Genomic DNA, 24,146 nt, shown 5'->3' on the forward strand with positions numbered 1-24,146 from the left:
CCCCACCCACAGCACTTCTGTCTGCCAGGAGATACTGTTGGGACTGCAGCTCCATACTGAATAAACTGAAGTCACTTACCCAAACACTTGACTTTATCTCATACTTCTGAACAAAAAATACTGATAACAGTATCAAGAAAATCTTAAATTTTTAGTCAATATGTCATTATTATAATTCCAGTAATGGGCTTCCATACCTGACACCTGAGCAGCAGTTCCGACACGATGTGAACGTTATTCCCGGCGTGACGGGACTCTACGGGCTCTTGAACCGACACGCGTTTAGACAGACCCCCTGTGAAGTTTTGTTTGTACTCGCTCGCGTGGCACCGTAGCGCGAACCGCCGCAGATTGCGCGCGAGCTACGAGCCGTGTATCGGAACTTTTAATCTATATTTGCTACAATAGTTTCCGAACACTACTTGCTTTTACGACACGCCACTTTCCTCCATTGAACGTTTCTGTCCTCTCACGTGACTGTGAGATGAGGTTTCTCGGTCCACTGTGCCGCAGTAGACTGCAGCACGTGCAGCGTGCTGTAGGTGGAGTTTTGAGTGTTTTTAAAGTCAGTGTAAAGTGATACTTGAGGACTGGAGGGAGGGTGGAGCAGCGCAGAGGGGCGACTTCCTAAAAACGCATTCCCCTTGCCCTCAGCTTGAGGCTGTCGTGCGCGGCTTGAAACTATGTAACTTTAGAGTTGTCACTGACCGTAGAGCTGCTGTCGGACTTAACTCACTCTCCTTGTGGAGCTGAATCCACTCCGTGTCCCGCCGAACTGCTACTTTCACTTTCACAGCGCAGGAGCGGCCCCGCAGAAGAACTCGGTAGATCTCCCGAATGGAAACGCACGTTCTGGTGGCCGGTAACGTGAACGGAGCCTTCGATGATTATGGCTCCTTGTCGGGCAAAGAGCACGGAGGGGCCCCGGAGGTCGCCGTGCAGTCGTGCGCTGTCGAGAGTGACACAGGTGAGTGGAGGATGTATCGTGACCCTCGGGTCGGCGGCGTTTCCTCTGTTTGTTATTCGGTATAAAAGCCAGTGGTGGAAGAAAAGAAAATCGCAACACAACAATGTAAAAGTCCTCCATTATAAACAAAAAACTCCTATAGGCCCATTTAAAACTTTAATTCAAAAAAGTAAATTAGGAAGTAGTATCAGTAAAATAAACTATGCAAAAAAATAGTCCCTTTCAATATGTCCGGTCAAACCCACCTGCAGCTAAAGTGAGCTATGATCCTGTTACATTCAACGACTCATATTAAACATGTTTATACAGTAGTGTGCATCATGTAAGCACATTATAAGCCTAAATAATAATATACAAACGTTATTCCAATCGTCACATTCATACATGCAGATACATACATTCAATTTGACATCTGCATTTAACCCATCTGTAAAGTGTCCAGGAAGTACATTTGAATATCTTAAATAATAACAAACTATTTGTTGGTACGGATCCCTTTCTAATTACCACAAACCATGAGCACCGGGAGTCTGGATCTTATGGGGCCCCTGAGAGCCTGGGGCTTTGGGTCACTGTTGTGTCTTGCCTGGTTTGGAAGTGCAGCCATGATTCTGCCCGCATCAAGAATAATAAAAACGTGTGATAATAAAAGTGCATATAAGTATCATTTTAGAGCTGATAGTAACTACCTAATGTCTTAATCTCCTGCACCCCCGACCCTTCTGCTGCCGTGGGCAAGTCCATCTACTTCCCACGCGCCGTGTGTTCAGAGATGCTCCTCTTCACAGCACTGTTGTAACGCCTGGTTATTTAAGTCACTGTCACTTTTGTGTGAGCTTGAACCAGTGCGGCCATTCTCCTTTCGATTCTCACTAGACGTTAGTCAACCTCTTGACCATATCTGCGTGACTTTATGCACCAGATTTCTGCCACACAATACAGTTGTACCTGATAAAGTTGGCCACTGAGTGTGTAGTTTTAATATACAGTGATGTAAGGCTGCAACTAACAACTCTGTTAATCTGTTGTTATAATGGCCTTACGTTCTAATGTCTGTCTTTAATGTGCTGTCCAACCGACAGCAGGGATGTGACTCGGGCAGGGACCAAATTTAACTTTTTGATCCGTCTGCCAATGGCTGGTAAACAAATTTCAAAAGCTTACCGGCCAAAATATTTTTCAACCAGACATGAAAATGTCATTAAAAACATTGCAGCCCATTGTATTGCTGTCATAAAAAAAAAAGTTGATCTCTCCCTACCTCACCCACAGTAGAGCCACGTTTGTAAACTTTCTTTCGACCGTACTGCCATCGCGCTCATCATTTCCTCCCTGTGTTACCCGACCAGCACCACTGCTCATCGAGCCGGGCAGCGAGCTGGATAAAGTATTTGCATTTTGTGCTTGGACCCACTCAGGTTTACGACACTAGGTCTTAAGGTACATGAGGTGTCCGTAGATGACTTGGGATGGGTCTGTATGTGCTGATAATACAATCATAAGAAACCCCAAACTAGTAGTTTGTTTACATCAACATCATTGATCAGAATTGCAGGAAAAGATCAGTTTCATGTCTGCGCATCCAGTCTAGAGATGTAGAGCCTAGATTAGCTCAAAGACTGGAAGCAGGTAAAGTGCTAGCACAGCTCCATCAAAAGTGCAAAAACAAACCAACGCGGCAACAATCAAAAGACCATTTTATTTAAAGGTTGCACCTTTTGAGCTAACAAGCTACACCAATACATCCCAGAGTGTGTACTTTATCCCACTTGCTGATAACTGATGATTCATTTTTTAATGAATATTAATATATTAATAATCGTGATTTAATAAGGAGTTTACAAAAATGAAAATGTTAGTCGTGGTCTCTTTTGTGACACAACATTTTGAAATGGCTGCAAGTATGTATGTTGATTCATTAAGTTACTCTTCAACTTAAAAGTTAAAGATTTAAAGTTACTCCTCCATACATCTGAATCTTTTTAGCTGTTTCTGTCATACTGTTGGTCACTTGACTTCATACAGGCGAATATGATTGAATAGGTGGTGTTGTCGGTTCTCTGTGACAGTTTCTCTTTTCTCGACTGCTGCTGCAGCGAGCGTGAGAAGTGCAGTTCTCACTTGTTTGTCCACCGTGCAGACGTGTTTGTTTTGTGTGTTGCAGCCGTTTAAAGTGTTGCCCTGTCAGTGATACCCGCCGACCATCAATGACACATCCTGCCGTGGAACTTTGAGTCAGCAGCACCAAATGTGTGTGTGTGTGTGTGTGTGTGTGTGTGTGTGTGTGTGTGTGTGTGGCCAGAACTGAGTCATCACGTCTTTGTCTATGTAACTGCTGGACTGAAAACACAGTCATTGAACACGATCACCTGACAGCTGTGGAACAAGTGTGTGCTGTGTGGCAGGGTTGCCAGGTTGCCATTTTGAGAAATTGGCAACCGATTCTGTGCCTTTGGTTGCCAACAGTGTCCGTGCTATAAAGCTTTTATGTCACACTTTCATTTTTAAGCTGATGTATAACTGCATAGTATCTCAAGTACTCAAAATATAAGGTGGTTAAATACGGCAAGCCTATTTTCAGTTTTGGCAACCAGAAGCTGAGGCCGCTTTTAAAGGTTTGTGCTGAGCCCTGCATGGCTCTATTTTATACAACTGTGTTCTTCAACCAGTCTCCACATGGTTTGCTTGACAGCTTTGCCTATATGTTACAATCGTTAACATTAGGGGTGTAACGATACGCGTATTCGTATTGAACCGTTCAGTACGAGGCTCACGGTTCGGTACGCATGACGAACCGAATACGTTTGAATACAAATATATTTTTAAATTTATTATTATTTTTTTTAAACCTTTATTTAACCAGGTAGTCCCATTGAGATTAAAACTCTCTTTTGCAAGATGTAAGTAACAATACAAGATGTAAGCAAGATGTAAGTAACAATACTACATAACATTAAGGAGCAGTTTTTGTTTTTTATGCTTCTGTGTTGCTAAGAAGACACCCCAGAAGATGGGTCACTCAGGTATAGTTCCATCATTGTTCAAAGTCAAAGAACTTTATGATGTTCGTTGTAATGAATAAATATATTTTAAAATCAAGTACATTTCTCTGGCATTTATAGTTTTCTACTGTACCGAAACGTACCGAACCGTGGCTCCACTGTATCGTACCGAACCCAACCGTGAATTTTGTGAACCGTTACACCCCTAGTTAACATATAGCCAAATCTGAATTTTACTTGCACATTCTTAACACCCCCCCCCCCCCCCCCGCCCTTTTTGCATCACATAATCCAATTCAGCACCACTGTTAAAGGCCCAGGTCAGATCAAATCAAACCTCAGCCTCATGCAGGATGTATTATATGGGTGTTGAACCCAAACTCTATGGCTTATTCATCCAAAGAAAGGTGCTGACCGGTCGGGATATCTTGATAAAACTCTTTCAAAAGAATATTTAGAAATGATTGCAAAAAAAGAAATGGCCATCATAGTTTCTCAATGCCCAATGTGAGGTCATTAAATTACCAGTTTTATCCGAGTAACCAAAAGATCATCAACTCTTCATGACACAGTGACACTCGTGGATATTACGCATTTTTGATTGAAAAATGACTCAAATGATGAGCAATACGTTTTCTGCTGGTAATAATTTCAATAATCCATGAAGCTCCCCAAAATGTTACATTAATGGTTCAAATTAGGGTGCCTTTTTTATAACTTTATAACATTCCAGTTTAGTTTTTCCCCCAAGTATCCAGTATCTTGTAGGGATAAACCCATGGTTGTATCACGAGTGCTGGATACAGCGTTGGAGGCGGGGCCCCATTCATTCCTATAAAAGTTGGTCATTTTATGAAACATAAGAAGTTTGACTTCCTTGTATACAATGAAGCAGATCTTCTGACAATCTTCCGCATACAACATGTGCACGAGCGTTTCCTTTGACCCCGCCTCCCAGCACTCGGGATCGTTCACATGAACATAGGACAGAAAATAGCTGGGTTTGGCGATAGAGACAGAGCGGATCCTGGCACTCAGTAGGCAGCAAGTATTTAGTTTTTTTGTTATTTCTGTAAGTTACGCAAAAGCATTTTGACAGTATGCATCTTGTGTTATAGTGGAATGTGGATACATCAGAAAGATATGCAGTATTATGTTTGGTTTTCAGAGTACAACGCTCTGTCTCCATTAGTGCATTTAGGACCTAATGCTTTAAATGAGGGCCAATGAAGTTTTCACACTGGGAAGTTGATTTAGCTATAAAATAAAGAAGAAGAAAAATCAGCTGATTTACAGACGTCTCCTTCCCAAATGTGAGTCTATGGGGGAAAAAAATCTTTTTGGGCCCAATGGCATCATGTGATGCACCTGGAAGTTGTAATTCCACCTTTTGGCCACAGTGTAAAACTTGCCTCAAAGCCTGGTGCTGTACCTGGAGGCTTTGATGAAACTGTGAGGGAAAGATGAGCCGCAACTTTGTATTGCCTCAAGAAAGAACAAACTTTCACCTCAGCTTCCAGTCCAACCAGTCCTACAGACAACAGCCACCCAGAGACCGTTTTATGTTTGTTTTGTCCCGTGGGAGCATGCTACGCTATTCACTGAGCGAAGGGGATTCAGGGCAGTGAAGATCACAGCTCTCCGAGCGCTTCTGAGATATACGTGAAGGTGTTCCATGTTGTTCAGATGGTGCTGCTGCTCACACTTTCCTTGCTGTCCATAGATGCTGAGGAGCTCTACATCCAGCAAGCTGTTGTACTGATCGAGGACGCCATACAGGTAAGTGCAATGACTTATTTCTCTTTTGGTAAAAGATAAGAAGAGGTAAATACTACCATATTGTGTGTCGGCTCAGGCCACTTTCTTGTGTCCTTCATGCTCATCCTCCTTCATGAATTCACGTTATCGTCGGGTGTCTCGGATAAGAATGTCCGTCATAGATTATAGCATGTGGAAATAAAACTTATAAGGTCGTTGGACTTTTAATTCATGCTTCGGTCGTTTTTCCAAATAAGGAACACTGTCAGCCCCCTTCCCTCAGCCTAAAGATGACCACTTCACGCGTTGACTACTGTCTTCTTCCCTTTGTGTGCTCGCTTGTAGTACCGCTCCATCAACCACCGGGTGGATGCCCGCTCCCTCCGCCTGTATCGATGGTACTACTCCAGGATATGCCAGTGGTGAGTTCACACCTTTTCAAACACCTGCGCAGGCCTGTGGATGAAACTAGACCTGAGGTGATGTTTGCAATATGTTAACGTCTGCAGGGACTGAAACTGGACAGTCGCTTATTTTTGCTTCTTTGAAGGACGATTTGAAATCCGTTTAGCTACTTCAGGATGGAACAGAGGCCTCGTTAATGTTATTGGTACTGAGTTAGAGTTAACCACTGGCTTTTTACTGGCTAAAACATTCCCAGCGACTTAAATTCAGGAATAGAACATAGGACATTTTTTATCAATTTTCCTAAATAATTGAGATCACTGCTGATATTTATGTCTCCGGAGGTGTCCACCACGAGATGGTGTTGAGGCAGAGACATTCAGTGGGAGGAGAGATAATAACTGATGACCGTAAGATTACTAATAGATGGATGATTTGTTCTGACCTCTCGCCACATAAACGGACGTCCTCAAATCTACATTTATATCTACATTTTTAAAAATCCTTTATTTATTGAGTCACATACATCTAAAGCAGCATTATAAGAATCAAGCTGTCAATTAATTTGAATAATTTTGATAAAAAATTCAATATTGAAATCATGTGGATAATACACATGTGATAATATCGTGTAAATATATGTCCCCTGCTCCCAACAAGTGATTTTGTTTGAGTTGACCACGACATTGTATTGATGGCAGATGTTAGGCTTTGTGATTTCTTTCCTTTCATCAGTTCATCTGGTTGCCTTGTCACTGTCCAAGCATTCTTTTATTCTTTCTACGGTAATGGTTACAGACTCTCTCTCCAACTACCTACAATCATATTTTGAGTGTAATTAATTTCCCAAAAAAGAGACAAAACGCACAATAAACAAAGTTGAAGATGACTGTTAGTATTGTTGTTGATCTTCTTTTATGTTGCGATAATGTTGCTATCATGTTTTTTTTTTATATATATAAAAAAAAAAATATATATATATACTGTATATAGCTGCCAATATGTCTCGCAGGCAACCCAAAAAAAAAGCGCTGCATACAAATTCACCTTTAAACAATAGTTTTACTGGTTTCCAGCAAGGTTCTTTGTGTCTACGAAGCAAACGGCATGTGTGCATCCCATAATGAATAATTGTTTTATATTTGTCACATTAGTGTTATTTAGATATCGCTGCAGGCTTACAAACCTGCAGACAAACCTGCAGACAACACTGCAGGTTTGTTTACTCCCGTCTCTGCTCCAGAGACACCGGTGACGCAATCGACGTTGTTTGTATACATGTCACACTAATAGTCACATGAAGAACTCAAAATATAAGGTGATGAAAAATGGCGTGCCTGCAACCAAAAAGCTGATGCCTTTTGCCAGCCTGCCAACCACTATTAAAAGTTAGTGATGGGCCTCGTTCTAAGCCGCTTTTCTCTGATATCCCTACACCCATTTGTCCGTCTACTCACCCGTCTTTCCCGGCACCAGGGGCTTGGGCCTAGCCATCGGCGTGGTGTTGCTGCTGGCGTTCGTGGAGCGCCCGTCCTCCCTGTCCAGCTCCTCGGACCCCCGACATCGCTTTTCGCCTTGGGAGCCTCCCTGTGGCTTCACCGAAAGCATCGAGATGTTCTGCCTCGTCATCTTCTCTCTTGATCTTGCCGTGAAGGTAAGCACAGCCAGGGTGGAGGACATTTGCTCCCAGGACACTGGCAGCTGTCTGGTTAAACAAGGGTTGTGATGTTTTAAATAATCTTGCTGCTTTTGATAGTCATTTACTTCTTATTTGTCCATTTGAACCACTGCTGCACTCCTTATGTTTTGTCCTCAGGGCTACTTGATTGGCTGGGAGGAATTCAGAAAAAGCAAATGGCTGATCGGCTACACATTTGTCATTTCATTCTCCGTCATCGACTGGATGTTGTCTGTCAGCATGGCGTGTGATGAGGTGAGGCCGTCCTCCTCGGTAACGCTTCTTTTATCATGGTGTGCTTCGAGAAGGCAACAACCGCCGGTTCTGAAATGTGAAGCCGATGCAGAAGTGCCTTAAACGTGTGTTCTTTCTACTGGCCAGCAGGGGGCGACTCCTCCGGTTTGCAAACAGAAGTCAGATTGTATCGAAATCTATGAGAAAATGACTCTACTTCTCACTTGATTTATTACCTCAGTAAACATGAGTTTATGGTCTCAATCTCTAGTTTCAAGTCTTCTTCAATACAGCGTGATGTTCATTTAGTGAATTATGATCCATTTAGAGTCAAATAGACGGTGAAGCAGAGTATTCTTCAGGGTGTGGCTACCTCGTGATTGAGCAGAGAAATCAGACTGTAGGACACTCATTTTCAGTCATTGCCTGATTCAAAGTTTACCAAGTACAGTCCAAATGACAGAAAGTGGTCTTGCTTCGTCCATTTTAGCGAGGATACTTAGGGAGCCGGGCTCATAACTCTTATAACTTTCGGCCTACAACTGTTAAACTGTGTCACACAGGGGTGTTGTACAAAATGTTGACCCCTGTATATAAGCAGTTCCCCATAACCATAGGTTTGATTTTAATTCAATTAATTTGGGACCTCCAGTGTGTATATTTGTTGATACAGAGTTTAATCTCTCAACCAATTTTTTTGCCAATTTTCACTTTTCCCCATACTACGACGCCCCCAGCTATTTAGATTTCAAATATCTTTATCAAAAACTTTCAACGAAGATATGAGGACCCACTATCTGGGACAGTCTTATCACAGCAACCCCTTTGGTACATTACTTCTGTGGTGGCCCACTGGTGTTTTAAATATAATATATAATTATGTAAGATAAACATAGGTCTCACAGTCAAAACCTATAATTTGTCAATGCCAAATTAGTTTGCCTGAAGGTAGAATTATGGTTCAGTTGACGTACAATTGCGCTGCCTCTGTGTATTTGATAAATGTAAATGTAAAAAGGAACAGTGGCAGTGTGGTATATGATATAAGCTTTTATATTGTAGTATAAGGATAAAAGATGTATCTGTTGACCGCGTTTCACAGTCGACTAAATATTATAAAGGGTGGCTTTGTCTTTGAAATAATTTACATTTCATTTTGATGTGCATGTACCCGTTGTTGTAAGATTCAAACTCCCAAGGACATCGAACATGGCATATTCTCTGCGTCGACCAAGGACATCGAACATGGCATATTCTCTGCGTCGACTGAGTTGAATCGTGATCACCCTGCATTCAAAAAAGTGACGCTGTCTTTTCTCTGCTGATCAGAAATTCCGAGTACGGCGACTCCTCCGGCCATTCTTCCTCCTGCAGAACTCCTCCATGATGAAAAAGACACTGAAGTGCATCAAGAGGACTCTGCCAGAGATTGCCAGGTATCTGACGTCTTTACTGAAGCATATCAAACTACTATTGGATTAATACTACTGTATTACAGTAGATGGAGGTCAGCACCCCACCAGTTTGGAGAAAGAGACAGGAGTACCAGCACGGGAGCAAAGCGATGTACAAAAATTCCATTCCATAACTAATTACTCAACAGCAAAAGTAAATGCCATCATTAGCGCAGGAAGGGGGAGCTGAGGGGTTCGCTCAACACTCTAAACAAACTGAAACTACAGTGCAGTTGGCTCACTTATTACTATTCTACCCAGAGCACTCTCACTTCTGTCAGTGGGTCTCTGCTTCCCTTTAATGTGGCCACAGACTGATGAGGATATACTCTGATTACACCACCTCTACTTTATTATGTAGTAGCGCTTCCAAGTTCCAATGCATTGAATTTCAAATCATGAACAGTGAAGAGGATTGTTTGGAGGTTGTGTTTGGTGCTATACATTTGTTGTAGGTATTTCAGGCAACAGTTGGAAGCTTCATTCATAACGTTGACATTTTAATTCTAAGTCAACATTTACGGTAATTGTGGAGCAGCTCTTTTATGCATGTCTATCCATTCTGTTTAAAAGCAGTATTTCTGCACAGTTACAGATTAAGATCAGGCTTCACTAATATTATTAGTATTATACTATTTGTAGAATTAGATTCCAGTGGTGGCTGCGTACAATCTCTAACTGGTGTGATCCAAATATTTCCCATAACTCCAGAGCGTTGTAAAGGACAAAAGTCTGAATGTTTTGAAAAAAAGACAGACGTATTAATTTCCAAAATTCACTACGTAGTTTTATCTAAAAAAATATTTTCTTCCAATCCAGATTTGTTGGCGTTAAGCATTCAAAAACTCTTTGCTCTCCCGCTTCCTGCACACAAAGGGAGGAACGCACTGACGAGCTGTATTCATTAAAGAAAGTGGATTTAATCAAAAAGGACTAACTCATGTAATCCGATGAAGTATTTTTTTTTTTTTTAGGTCAAGGACGTCATAAAATGTGATGACAGACATTCAAAGCTTCATTTCAAAAACCGTAATAGAAAATTCATATACAATTTTGACAACAATTTCCAAACAAATTTAGAGGGAGAAGTCAACTGCGACTCCTAAGGAGCATTTCTGTAAGAAATCATCCAATCACAGAGCTTTAAAATCTGTAGTTTGCACCTAATAGCTCACAGATGACACTTTGTAGAAACCTCATAAAACTGTCTGCCGTTTGGATCAGTTCACTTTCTGATTCTGGGTCAGTTTTGGATCATCAGTGTTTTGTTACCAACTGCAGCAACAGACACCCGGAAATTGATGCAGCGCTGACTGGATTCTTTTCTACAGCAACAGTTGCTGGGGCTTGTGGGTATTGTAGTATTTAGAGCCCTCCGCCATGAAAAACTAAAGAAATATGAATTTTCAGTTTTAAAGTTGAAATGATTAAAACTGATGGCCACTGCATAAACCTGTAATATACCAAAGACTTTTTAAAGACCCTTACCGTGTGTGTGTGTGTGTGTGTGTGTGTGTGTGTGTGTGTGTGTGTGTGTGTGTGTGTGTGTGTGTGTGCGTGCGCAGTGTCATGCTGCTGCTGGCGCTCCACCTGTGTCTCTTCACTATGATCGGCATGCTGCTGTTTGCTAAAGTCGAGGTGAGTTCAGGTCACGTCACACCCTGCTATAAACGCACTACTGACCCTCTGGCTTGTGTTGACGAGTGTGTGCGTGCGCGTGTCTGGGCATGTACCAGACTGTGATGGCAACTCAACAGCGGAGGGTCACCGTCCAAAAACAAACCACTACACTCTGTCATTGAAAATACAGTTGGAGAAAAAGAGATAGGAATTCAAAAATAGACGAAGAATAATGTCACAAGGACATGTTTGATGGACAGGATATCAAATATGTTTAAACAAGAGCAAAGCTGTAAGACCTAGAAAGGAAGAAGGTGCGCGTGTGAAGCCACTAATTAGGTTTGAGGTCCAAACTATTTCAAAGAACTTGTAAGTGAAGCCCTCTGTCAAAATTCCCACCAAAATCTGTAGTGATGCACAAAAAAGAGATGAAGTAATCATCCCTGGAACAGGTAAACTTTATCTGTCTAGACAGGGATGGTACATTCAAAAAAGAGAGAGCACAATATTGTTTATTTAATATTTCCAGTGTTGGTGGATATCTGAAATATTTGTTTAACTTTGTTAAAATCATTAGTGGTTTGAATTCTAATATCAAGTGCTGCAGTCGTGCTCATGTACAACTAAAGAACTAATGACTTTTTGTTTATCAATTTATATATTAATACGTCAATTAATCAAGAAGCCCACGCGGCTTCTTTCTACGAAATATCAAAACTAACTCAAACTAACTGCCTCTGCCTCTGTGTGTTCTGTTCAGGATCCGAAGAAGAACGAGGAGTGGAGGTTACATTTCAGAGACCTGCCCACTTCTCTCACCTCTCTGCTGGTGCTGCTCACCACAGCCAACAACCCAGATGGTACTCAATCAGTCACCTGATACACCAGCCTTTGTTTTACGTGATGGAACTCTTTCCAACGTGTGTCTTCTGTCCTGTCACAGTGATGATCCCTGCCTACTCCCTGCACAGAGCCTACTCCATGTTCTTCATCACCTTCAGTGTGATTGGTAAGCGGTGATTATCGTTTTCTGTGTCAGTCAAGGGACAGTTCTGATATTTTGAAGTGTATTTTTGAAAGCTAAACGAATCAATATCAGTTTAAGTGTACGCTTTATTTAGAATACTTGCACTGCTTTACCTTGCTGTCAGAAAGCCCGAACTGATACCGTTAACTATGCTCTCCTGAAGACTCCTTTGGAAAAAGCAGTCATTTTAGCGCAGGAGTCGCTGGTATATTGCTGCCTCGATCGATTACTTTGTTTGTGCTGTTGTGTGACTTTGGTTTTCTAAAGGGTTGGTTCAGATTCACCAAAGTCACATAACACAAAATAACTAACTGACCGAGGCAGCAGCAGACCAGCAACTCCCATGTTCTGCATGGTAAAAATGACTATTTTTGTCAATGGAGTCTGTGGCTTTGAAGAGAGCCTAGATGACGGCTTTAGTTCCCCGTTGGAATGGGCTGTCTGTCTGCGAGATAAAGCGATGAAAATATTAAAAATATAACGTGCATGTAAACTAATATTGATTTTTTTAGGTGTTTCAAATATGTTTAGCTGCCCCCGTCCACAGCAGTACGCTGCTTGGCTCTAGTGCCGATACTCCTCACTGTTTCTCCAAACTAGGGATGTGCTCACCACCATCTACTGTATGTAATACAGTGACTATACATGAGTACCTCACACTTCAAAACATCCAAACTATCCCTTAAAATGGCTTGACCTAATACTAGATCATTGTGTTGCTGTTAAAAGCAAAATACATGTTTGTGGGAAGTTTTTTTTTAAGAGTGTATTTGTTTTGCTTCCTGGCAGGAACCTACTGCCTGATGAACTTACTGACAGCCATCATCTATAACCAGTTCAGGGGATATTTACTGGTGAGTCACACATGCAGTATGACGCCATGCTGCTGAGGAGCATTTCATTACCCTGAGAATTATTTTGCAGTTAAAGTTACTCCACACAATCATACTTGAAAACACACAACAAGCTCAGTCTGTTTTGATTGTATGCGGCAGACAGCATTAATGTGAGAGTTTTGGTTATTTTTTATTTTTATCAAACAAATGATGACTGCTGTTACTTAATTATTTACAGCTGGAAAAGTAGGTGTGTCTACGGGTAAAACCAAGCCATCAGACATATTTCATATGCCCCAGCATACGCCCAGCATTGAGTCATGATTTTGTGCTAAGCCTAAATTAAATAGCAGGAATTAAGTCATTGGCGAATACAAAAAAAAAGCGAATTTGTGTGCTTTTACTCCACCCAGATAGACAGGCGCTTCCCTTAACTATTTCTATTTTCTACTCTTTATATCGGTGGTTTTGCATGTTTAAGAGCATTTTACTACAACATTATTGTTGCTATACATTACAGCTAAATAGTGTGCAGTCAGTGTTGCTGTTGTGTATTCCATTTTTGTCAATACCCTTCCAGCCATCCATTTGTTTCTCTTCATTTCTGTACAATGTACAAAAAACATCCTTCAGCAGAGTCTTGAAACTTTCATGAATTGTGTATTCTACCACAGTGAGCATCACGTCCTCATTACATTTGGGTCAAAGTTTCATTCTAGTTTTGCATCACCAAGCACAGGCACACTTCTCAACTTTAGCAAGTTTCACAAGGAAACTAATGGCAGCCCTGAAAGGTAGGAAAAATACTTTCAAAAATGTAAAACTGAACAGCGTGCTCTTCTAAATGACAGTAGTAACTACATTACCTGTACTTGTGTATACTTGCAAACACACCAGTACAGTATATCCCTTTAAGACCCTCAGGCCACCTGTTTGCTTGTGGAAGTGAGTGGAACAGCTAGTTGAGTTGTGACTGCCCTCTTCTGGAAAATAAGTCTAGATTATAGCATTCTCAGATATTACAAATTCAAAGGCATCATTATCTGTACTGGAGCAATAAAAGGGCAAGACACAAATACAGTGTGCATTGCCCACAATAGTAATGGGAAATGCTTAAAGAAAACAGTTTCAGTGTGCAGTCAGGGAATCTTTCTGATCGTGTTTTTGGTCCAGATGTCGGTCCAAACGTCCATCATCAGGAGACGACTGGGGATCAGAGCTGCTTTCCAAATCCTGAGCTGCCAGGGAGCCCAGCCGGCTGCCGAGTAAGAGAGACACGCGCACATTATACTTTAGTTTAACAAGTTGTATTGTGTGCTACCTCCAGAGGAGCAGCAATGTCAGTGCGGTTCACAGTAAACGGGCTCCTGCAGTGGCTCAGAATATTCTCCCCACTGATATAAAATGAAGAGAAAACACGGAGATGGTTGTATTGTTTTCTCCTGTCAGGGAGCATGTGGCTGTTGATCTGGTGCTGAAGGTGATGTCCAGGGTCCAGATGAAGAGCTACTACAGACAGGCCATCATTAGGGTCAGAGCCGACACCACACCGCTCTCTCTACACACACATTCTATGTTTTGGTCTGATTACACGTGCCTCGCTGTGTGGAAGGGACTGGGATCATTCTTTTATTTGTAAGGCCTGTTTTAAACATTGCTTTCCTAACAAAATGTAACAAATGTATGAAGATAAATACATGGATACAAATTAGCTGAATTAAGTTGTTAGAATAGTAAATCATACACGAGCAATATGGTAAAAAACAAATGGTTCTTCACCATGACTGTTCTCCTTTACGCCATCTGGACTTCAGGAGGCGCACAAGTATGCAGATGTGGGCTACATGAACAGAGAGCAGTTCAAGAAGATATTTGATGAACTGGACAAAGATTGCATTAAGGAGGTAGAGATGTGCCCACGGTCACTCCTGCTTCAAGGAGTCATTCAACATTACCTCTCCCTGTGACATCTGTTTCATGCTTCTCACGGTGTGTGTGTGTGTGTGTGTGTGTGTGTGTGTGTGTGTGTGTGTGTGTGTGTGTGTGTGTGTGTGTGTGTGTGTGTGTGTGTGTGTGTGTGTGTGTGTGTGTGTGTGTGTGTGTGTGTGTGTGTGTGCGTGCGCCTCCCTCCAGCACCCTCCCTTGCCCCAGTACAACTCTCTGGTCCTGCAGAGACTCCAGGTGGTCTTCAGTCACTACTTTCTTACTATACTTGGCAATGCGGTGGCACTGGCCAATGTCATCTGCATATGTGTAAGTTGCACACACACACGCACATATGTATATACTCATACACCCTCACACGCTGACCGAGCTGTCCACCATATGGCAATATTACCTTTGTGCGTGTGTTTCAGACCATCCTGGTGCTGAATGCTGAAAAGTCCACGGCAGAGAGAAACAACTACATCATCGGGGTGAACACAGTCATATAATGTCTTACAGATGTTCATGGTCCACAGAGGATGATTCTTAATCAACCCCCTAATATTTCCCTTAGTACCACCATCAGGTCAAACATGACACCTTGAAGTAATAGTCTCGAAGATTTGCATTTAAAGCTTCACTGTACGACATTCAGAGCATTAATACAGCAGCAAACAACTATTTGCTGTGTAAAGATATAGTGGAGTAAAGTCTACCTGAGCAGAGAATGAAATTGCTCTCCTTCTGCTTCTCTATGCTTTGGTAACGTAGCCGGGCCGACCGCTCGTGCATGTTGGTGCTTATGAGTCTTTGTATGTCCCACTGGCAAGCTAACGGCCGCCGCTCTGCACTGCGCTCATACAGCGGTTACCGCCGACAATACCGTCAGTCGGGACACGGCATTTTCGCGGAAGCGTAGCGCCCACCCTCTGGTTCCCCCCTTCAGGTAAACACCGTTAGCTCTAGCAGCACTGTTGCCGTTAGCGCTGTTAGCACCAGCTCAGCCGTCGCCATGTTGAGAGCCGTGTAGAGGCAATCCCTCAATCAGAGATTTGCTCTAAATTCTCTTTGAAATGATTGTCCGTTAAGTGACTATCTACCGTCGAATGAGGTAACACAATGGTGACTGAGCCTGTGGCCCACTGATGAAAGCCATTGCATTTGCAGTATTACGAACTTGGTGACCGTGACGACATTCCCGGGAAAAACGACAGGCAGCTCATGCTGTTTGAGGTCCATAAACACACCTTCAATTAACGCTTATCACCAACGCTTTGGTCCATGACACAGTAACTCAACAATGTATGCCTGAAATTGATTGTGAATATTGAACCTTGATGTTTTTGATGACCAGGTCAAGCTTTTTCACACATGAATAATATTAAGGATTTACACCACTTATATTATCAGAATAAAAACCCGTTCTCTAGCTCCCCCAATAAGACAAAGGGTCAAACAATAGCAAAATCATCAGCAGGTCAGTTGTTTCATCTAATGGTCTAAAATGAACATTGCAGCTTTGTTAAAACTGTGACCATAACCTTCTTCACCCGTCAGATCATCAACCTGTGCTTCATCCTTTACTACCTGTTTGAAGTGTGCATGAAGCTCTTCGCCTTCGGATGGAAGGGGTACCTGTCCTACAAGAACAACATCTTTGACTGCTTCCTCACCATCCTGCTCTTGGTAACTGCCTGCTCTAACCACTCGCTCTTTATTGTTGTCATATTTAGTACAACACTATGTAGTTTAGTCAAATGTGAAAAGATGACACCAAGGAGCAGATTTATTTTTTCTGTTACACCGCCCACACAATATTATCGCTAGCAGGACAAGCTTTTAACATTGTGGATAGTGTCCCACAGTATTCTGTCTGTTGATCTTTGGTGGCTTGAAGGTTTGGACAGGATTTAGAATGCATGTTTAGTGTGAACAAAATACTTGACCCGGCTACAGCAGTGTTTTAAAAGTGTTGCAGTGTCATTGAGTGACCCATGTGTCCATCCTGATTATTAAAGGAGTAATTCATCATTTAAGGGGATGGCTAGCCTGGCTTTGTCAAACGATAATACAATCCACCTACTGGCCCCTCTAAAGCTCACTTAGCAACATCTTATGTCTCATTTGTTTAATCTGTACAAGAAAACATGTTTATGATGTTAAGGGGAGTTACTGTATGTGCCATACTATTTCTTGGCAGTGGCCAGCCACTAGCTGGGACTGTTGATCTTCTCAACTTACTTTCGTCAAGAAAGTTATTTTTCCAAAATGTCTGCATCTCTGCATGCTATAGCAGTGTCTACACTAAACTCTATAGGAGCCGCCACTGTTGTTTAGAGCGAGCAGTCGCCTCTCCGTGTCGTCCCGCTCACGCCTAAGCCACGCCCCTAGCTGCCCCTAGCCTGAAGTGTCTGTTTGATATTGTTTTGCCTGTTGCTCGACATACCTGATGGGCGCAAACACCACACCACATAAATGACCGTGTTGCTCCGTAACTGCTGGATGTGTAGATAAGCAACTGTCTCCATGTCACCTTAAAAGTTTACGAAAGGTCAATTTTGACCCTTGGACTTGTATCTGCTGCCCTCGAGTGGCCGAAAAGAACCGTTATTACAGGTTTAATGAAGATAAAGGTCTCATGAACATTGGATTTGTTGCAATCGTTACCGCTTCAGATATTCATCACTGATCTTGTGTGTTTTCCCCCATCAGGTCCTACAGGTGACTATAATTGTCACCCACAAGATTCCTTCTTCTCATTGGTAGGTTTGTATTTTCTTCTAATCGCTTTAAAGGGAATGTTTGTGTATGATGATTCACATTGAAGTCGCAGGAATATTTCAAAATAAAATCAAGTTTTACGTTTCAAATGTAACTTTATTTAACAAGATCCATGACAAACAAACAAAAAATCTAAAATAATTAAAAAAAAACAACGCACAAATAGAAATACACGTGTAAGCCAAAATCTAAAATAAGAGTATCAGCTCCGAACATAGACAAATAGCAATAGAGACTTTTCCCAGAGGCTGGAGCACAAAGCATTTTCTTTCCCATCTCTACAACAGAAACAGACGGCGATTACACATCTTTGGATCAAACGTATTCCAGATTTTAAGGATACATTGAAGTGAATTACAAAGACACAACTGTTTGACCAAACTTACTGACGTTTATAAAGACACGTCCAGCACTCCAACCGTATCTTGAAAGTTGGATGTAGCGATTCTGGAGAAAGATTGTTGAAATTTGAACTTGATATCCAAACAAATTCAAACTAAAATTGTCACGATGTAGTTCACAGCCATGTCTGTCCAAATTGTCGTCACTTCATCATCTTATCAGTGTTAGACATTTGTGTGAAATTGTGAAAATTAGCATATGAATTCTTGAGTGATGGCAAAAAACGTGTTTTGTGACCTTTGATCACCAAATTCGAATGAGACCATGAAGACATTTATGCCAAATTCAATTTGCCGACAGCACCATTTAAATGTGCAGTTGCCATTTATGTTTGAATTTGTTATTCAGGAGTGAAGATGCTGCTTATGAAAGGCTCAAAATGCTTATTAACTATACACAGGACTATAATTTGTAGCGGCAGGAGACAAAAGCTCACAAAGGGAGTTCTAGAAATGTCTCTTTTAATCAGTAAATTACCTACCAATTGTCGTGTGTGTGTGTGTGTGTGTGTGTGTGTCTCACAACAGGGACCCTTCCTCTCAGGGTACATTGTCTCTGTGGGAGATGGTTCGTTTGATCAACATGCTGATTGTGTTCCGCTTCCTGCGCATCATCCCAGATATCAAGGTACGCAGCACTGTTTTTTTTCTTTCATAAAAGCTGTCCCAGAACAAATGTAGTAGCACTCACACACTCACTGTTTGCTTATCTTGAGTATTATGAAAAGAGCGAAAGATTGCATGCCTAACCAAGACATGTATGGGTATTAAAAGGATATCCAGTGAAACACTATATGTGAAACATTGTTGTGCTTAGCCATGATAATAACCGGTTCACAAGAGTTCAGCATTGTGTCCTCTCTCACAATGCAAATCTTCTGTTCCAGACACTGCAGTCTAATCACTATTACGTTCCTGTGACTGTCTTTCTGTCCCTTTTCTCTTGTTGTCCAGGTCATGGCTTTGGTCGCAAGTACAGTGTTGGACCTGGTGATAAACCTCAGAGCCTTTGCAGGGATACTGCTCGTGAGTCAGCATACTTATTAAAGGAGCACTAGGAGCAGTAGGACTTAGAAATGGAATATAATATTCATAACTATGTTTTTCATTTGTGTATTATCACCTGAAAATAAGAATTATTGTGTTTTCTGTAGCTTAGAATGAGCATTTCATGAGCCGTTCACATCTACATAGGGAGCGGGTCGTCTTTCATGGAGTCCGCCATGTTTCTACTGTAGCCCAGAACGGACAAACCAGGCGGCAACCTCCGGGTCTGAAAATTGAAGCCAATGCAGAAAGTGCCTTAACCCTGCATTATTTCTAATGACCAGCAGGGGGTGACTACTCTGGTTGCAAACCAAACACTGTCTCTTGAGAGGGCCTTTCCCGTTTTTACGTTACCTGAACGCCACATTTGGTTTTCTACATGCTTGGAAAGGGAGGGATGAGCGGGGGGGTATTCAGTTGGTTGTAATCTGCAACCGCACCGCTAAATCCTACACACTGCTCCTTTAAATCAACCAGGTGATCTACTCTTACGGTTTGCCATAGAAATGTTCTAAATCAGTAAATTTTGTTTCAATTGAATCCCATCACAGACACATTTTTCAGTTTTTTTTCAATGGAGCTCAAGAAGAAAAAATCCTAAATATAAAAAGTTTTAACATTATTTTACATGTATTTCAAAGGGCGTCTACCTACTAGTGTTGTGTGAAAACCTTTTATCTGCTATTTTGGTCATACTCATGCTAGTATTCAGTTTTCACCTGAGAGACGTGCAGAGCAGTTGACATGTAAGTGGAGAAAGCCTAACGTGGGGAATGGTTTGGGGTCTTCTTCACGCTCTCTCTGCAGGTGGTGTACTACGTGTTTGCCGTGATTGGGATCTGGCTGTTTGAGGGAGCCATTCAACATCCTTCAGAGATGAGGTATGAGGTGATCTGTAGTACTTTTTATATTTTAAGCAATAATTCTGCCCAGGTCGTACACACTGCACCTTTTAAGTAACCTGTAGACTGAACAACCCGCTCTGGTGCTGCGTCGGACTGTCCATCCAAGATGAACAGTGCTATTTGTTACAGATCAAAATCATGAGGCTACATTTGTTACATAGAGTGACGGTATGAATCTGAGCCGTCCCTGATTTTGTGTGAATATGTGTGTGTGTTTTCCAAGTGTGCTCACCAATACCTCCATGGGGAACATCACCTCTAACTTCAGCATGCAGTGTGGCACCTATGAGCAGCTGGAATACTGGCCAAACAACTTCGATGACTTCGCTGTGAGTAACAAGACCAGTCGGATCTTCATCGTTGTGTACGAGATCAAATCTGGGATCAAAAATCGATGTTTTTGATTGATATATATATTTATTCCTCATTGTGTGGCACTTTATAACATAATTATTTACCTGTTTGGCATTTGCGGATGATGAGCTCGTTCAGTGATGGGTTAGGGACAGTGATTTAATCGTTTTGCGCCGCTGAAGACCGCTATGATATACAGCGAACAAAAGTGCAGCAGAGTGAAAGAAGAGTCTCTCTCTCTCTCTCTCTCTCTCTCTCTCTCTCTCTCTCTCTCTCTCTCTCTCTCAGGCAGCCATCATATTGCTGTACAACGTCATGATAGTCAACAACTGGCAGGCCTTCCTGGACGCATACAGCAGACACACCACTGAGTAAGAAATCATTTGACAGGCACAGCAGCTGATGCTGGTGACGGTGGTGCCGGGTGATGACGATGCTGAAGAGCGTGTTTTATTTTTTCCCAGGTGGTCGAAGATCTACTTTGTGTGTTGGTGGCTCACCTCCTCTGTCATGTGGGTCAACTTGTTTGTGGCGGTCATTTTAGAGGTCAGTTCCCTCAGACGGATGCATACATACATTCATTCATTCATAACTTGAATAATGCGCAACAACACAGAAGAAGACCTGATTCACTGGTGGTAACTTCTAATGATTCTAATTGATGAGCGATGGCAGTCAGTGTCGAGCTCACTGACTAACGCTTCGCGTTTGACTTTTTTGTAATCAAAGTCAACTTGTGTTTTGCCAGTTCAATGCTTTCAGTGTGAATGCTTTCAGTGTGAAGTAAAAGATGCCTTTATTAAACCCTTTTAGATCACATCCCGGTCATATTGTGCACCTATTTAACAACGTATGCAAATTTTTATATCAAAATCCAATCCAATCAGCGAGTGTTGGTTTATGTGACTTGTTGAAGCTATGCCAATGTTTTCTGACAGAACTTCATCGATAAGTGGGACCGGAGTTACAGCTGCTCTGTTACAGACGTGGAGAGGATCAGATATGAAACCTCTGTTCAGCTCATGTTCAGGTAGGTGGACTCTGCTGGTTTGTTGTGAGTCATATACCTTTAAAACAATCCCAGCTAACTGATTGTCCAATCATTCCTTCTTCCATGACTTGCCCTCTTTCTCTGCAGAGAGCAGATCCAGGAGCCAACCGAAGAGGAATTACGATGTCAATTAAACCAACACCCCCACTTACACCTACACTGGTGACGCACTCACGCACGCACACACACACACACACACAGAGCACCCAGCACCTACTGTACATGCACAGTCAAGAGACTGCTACTAATTTAGTCTATTGTGTGGTGAAAGTACTGAGATGTCAATGTTACAGCATTCCACTACGAGTGTATTTTAAATGTAAATGTATATAAATTACTTCTACTGAAACAAGTATGTACGAACGTGTTCTGATTATGTTATTCATGAACCACAAGTTGCGTGCCAATTCCGTACAGAAATATTGTTCAGTGTCTATTTTTTGTGTCTTTGCAATAACTGCACAAGAATTTAATCAAAACTGACTACAAAAAGCTCCGACCAATTTAAAATATGGAAACTTGCACATGGAGAAAGCAATTCTAAATTGCTCACTGTCTCACTAGATTGAAAAAGTGAAGGTTGGGCAAGGTTTGTTTCTCCAAAGAACTAACGATAACACTGTTACCATATGCACAAGAATATTCATTCTGTGGTAATCAGGCAGAAACCTACTGGTCTGAAAAGTGAAACAAATGCGGAAGTGCCTTAAGCCTGCATTCTTTTTAATGGCCATCAGGGGGCGACTCCTCAGGCTGCAAAAAGAAGTCAGATTGTATAGAAGTCTATGAGAAAATGACTCTACTTCTCACTTGATTTATTACCTCAGTAAACATTGTAAAATGAGTTTATAGTCTCAATCTCTATTTACAAGTCTTTTTCAATACAACATGATGTTCATTTAGTACATTATGCTCCATTTAGAGTAAAATGGACAATAAAGCAGAGTATGCTGTAGGGCGGGGCTACCTTGTGATTGACAGGTCCCTTACCACGGGCGTTGTCCGGTCTGGGAGTTTTACAGTGTGTTTTCAATTCTTGAAAGTTATTTAGTAAACCTTTTTGGTGATAAAAAAGATGACTGCTGAAATTGGCGAACATTTTTCCAAGTATATTGTCTCCTCACACTCTGGTATATGGGTCAGCAAATAATGTATGTATATATATATATATATATGTGAACTGCTGCTGTGCAATGAGAATGACCTTTATGTTGCTTGTTTCCAAAGAATGAGCAGATTTCTATCTTTCACTGGATGCAGTGGGAGCTGTTTTAGAATCTATCCTGATCTGTTTTGATAACAAAGTGACTCGCAACCCACAGGCTCACAAACGTGTACTTTTAGCTCGGTGTTTTGCACGAACAACAAACGGAGGAGGCACACCCAACGCGTTTAGTGTGGCTTGATTGTGTGACGGTGCAACCACAGGAATCACAGCATGGAAATATACTCAACTGGTATCAGTACGTAACGTAATATATTCATAGCCTGATATCACACATCACAAATTTGCCTCCAGGGTCTTTACAATCCATCTTAAAAATCTAACTTTAACTGTAGACGTTGCGTGTATCGAATAGAGCAACATGGTAAAATCACAGTGTTGACACAAAATGATAGATAGATAGCAACCTCATGGTACTATCTGGTTAGATCTGACATAGAAATATGTTGTACCTGAAACTGGCCAAACCACTTTAGCAAAATAATATTCTGTAGAGAGAATGTGTGTTCCTCGCACTGCATGAAAGAACATCCACCAGGAAGCGCGCCACTTAACTGGAAAGCATTCCAGCACCTTTTGACCCAGGCCTCTGCACGTTACCCCACAGTACTGAACAGTAACACAATCGCCTGATACATGTCCCACATTTTTATTTTGATGCATTTACTTCCTTCCATGTAAGTGCAGCGTTTCATAAGGAAATGTTCCACATGTCCCAATCTATCTGAAAACCAGCCACTTGTTCACACGGTCATAGCTGAAATCTGATCTCAGATTTTTGACATCCTGCTAACTGTTGGAACCAAAAACAAAAGCCCCCTTGGTGAAAGTAAATACATGTGTACATTCTGTGCGTGAGAACATGCAGCCACGTGTATTTGTTGATGTGACTGCTTTATATTCACGCCCGAGACCCCAATGTCATCTTTCCATGACATTTAGGGAGTGTGAGCATGTGAAAAAAGGGCAGATGTTCTGGGAGTATTTGTGGTGCTGGTGAGGCTGGAGGCTGCATACTGGATTATCATCCATGTACTGTATCAAAAGCTCAGTAACTGTGAACATGTGTTTCTGTCTGTGGAAAGGGATTCTGACATTAAGCCAGTGTATTAAAAACTAGAATCTTTTTTTTTCTAGAATGAACGAAGTGCCTTGGGGTTTATATAAATACATTCAAAGACCAAATGCAGTTTATTTGTGGAAAAAACAGGGAAATATATATTTTTTAATTGAAAAGTTGGGATGTATAGGGAAGTTGGAGTGCAACTGATATTTCAATTATCTTGAAGTACAGCTTGTATTTCAGTCTGCATTTTGTGAACTGTTATAACTGTATAAAGATAAATTTAATAAATATTTTGCAAAAAATCCAAAGACTTCATTTGTGATTTTATTGATTTGTTTTTGTCTTATCGAGAGAAGTACTTGGGAGTTTCACCTTTCTCTCAGTTTTAAATGATCTAATTAGCTTTCAT

At 41.6% G+C, this 24,146-nt stretch overlaps 1 protein-coding gene across 2 annotated transcripts; it reads left to right on the forward strand.

The window, feature by feature from the left end:
* Nucleotides 1–691: 691 nt before the first annotated feature.
* Nucleotides 692–23,929, forward strand: tpcn2 (two pore segment channel 2). Of its 2 annotated transcripts, none has more exons than XM_079283473.1 (25): nt 692–967; nt 5,693–5,748; nt 6,073–6,149; nt 7,609–7,786; nt 7,949–8,065; nt 9,374–9,480; nt 11,064–11,136; nt 11,879–11,978; nt 12,062–12,127; nt 12,935–12,999; nt 14,155–14,246; nt 14,431–14,512; nt 14,796–14,885; nt 15,115–15,234; nt 15,339–15,398; nt 16,465–16,593; nt 17,620–17,669; nt 18,618–18,717; nt 19,044–19,115; nt 19,944–20,017; nt 20,265–20,370; nt 20,684–20,766; nt 20,860–20,941; nt 21,334–21,425; nt 21,534–23,929. In XM_079283473.1, exons 1-25 carry the CDS (start codon nt 838–840, stop codon nt 21,610–21,612), a joined length of 2,280 nt encoding a protein of 759 aa, XP_079139599.1. In that variant the 5' UTR covers nt 692–837; the 3' UTR covers nt 21,613–23,929. The 2 variants fall into 2 exon arrangements, with proteins under 2 accessions (XP_079139599.1, XP_079139600.1); XM_079283474.1 differs by lacking the exon at nt 21,534–23,929 and adding an exon at nt 21,209–21,245 and having other exon boundaries at nt 21,334–21,422.
* The last annotated feature ends 217 nt before the right edge of the window (nt 23,930–24,146 follow it).

This window comes from Melanostigma gelatinosum, assembly GCF_949748355.1.
Source record: "Melanostigma gelatinosum genome assembly, chromosome: 2".
NCBI lineage: Eukaryota > Metazoa > Chordata > Actinopteri > Perciformes > Zoarcidae > Melanostigma > Melanostigma gelatinosum.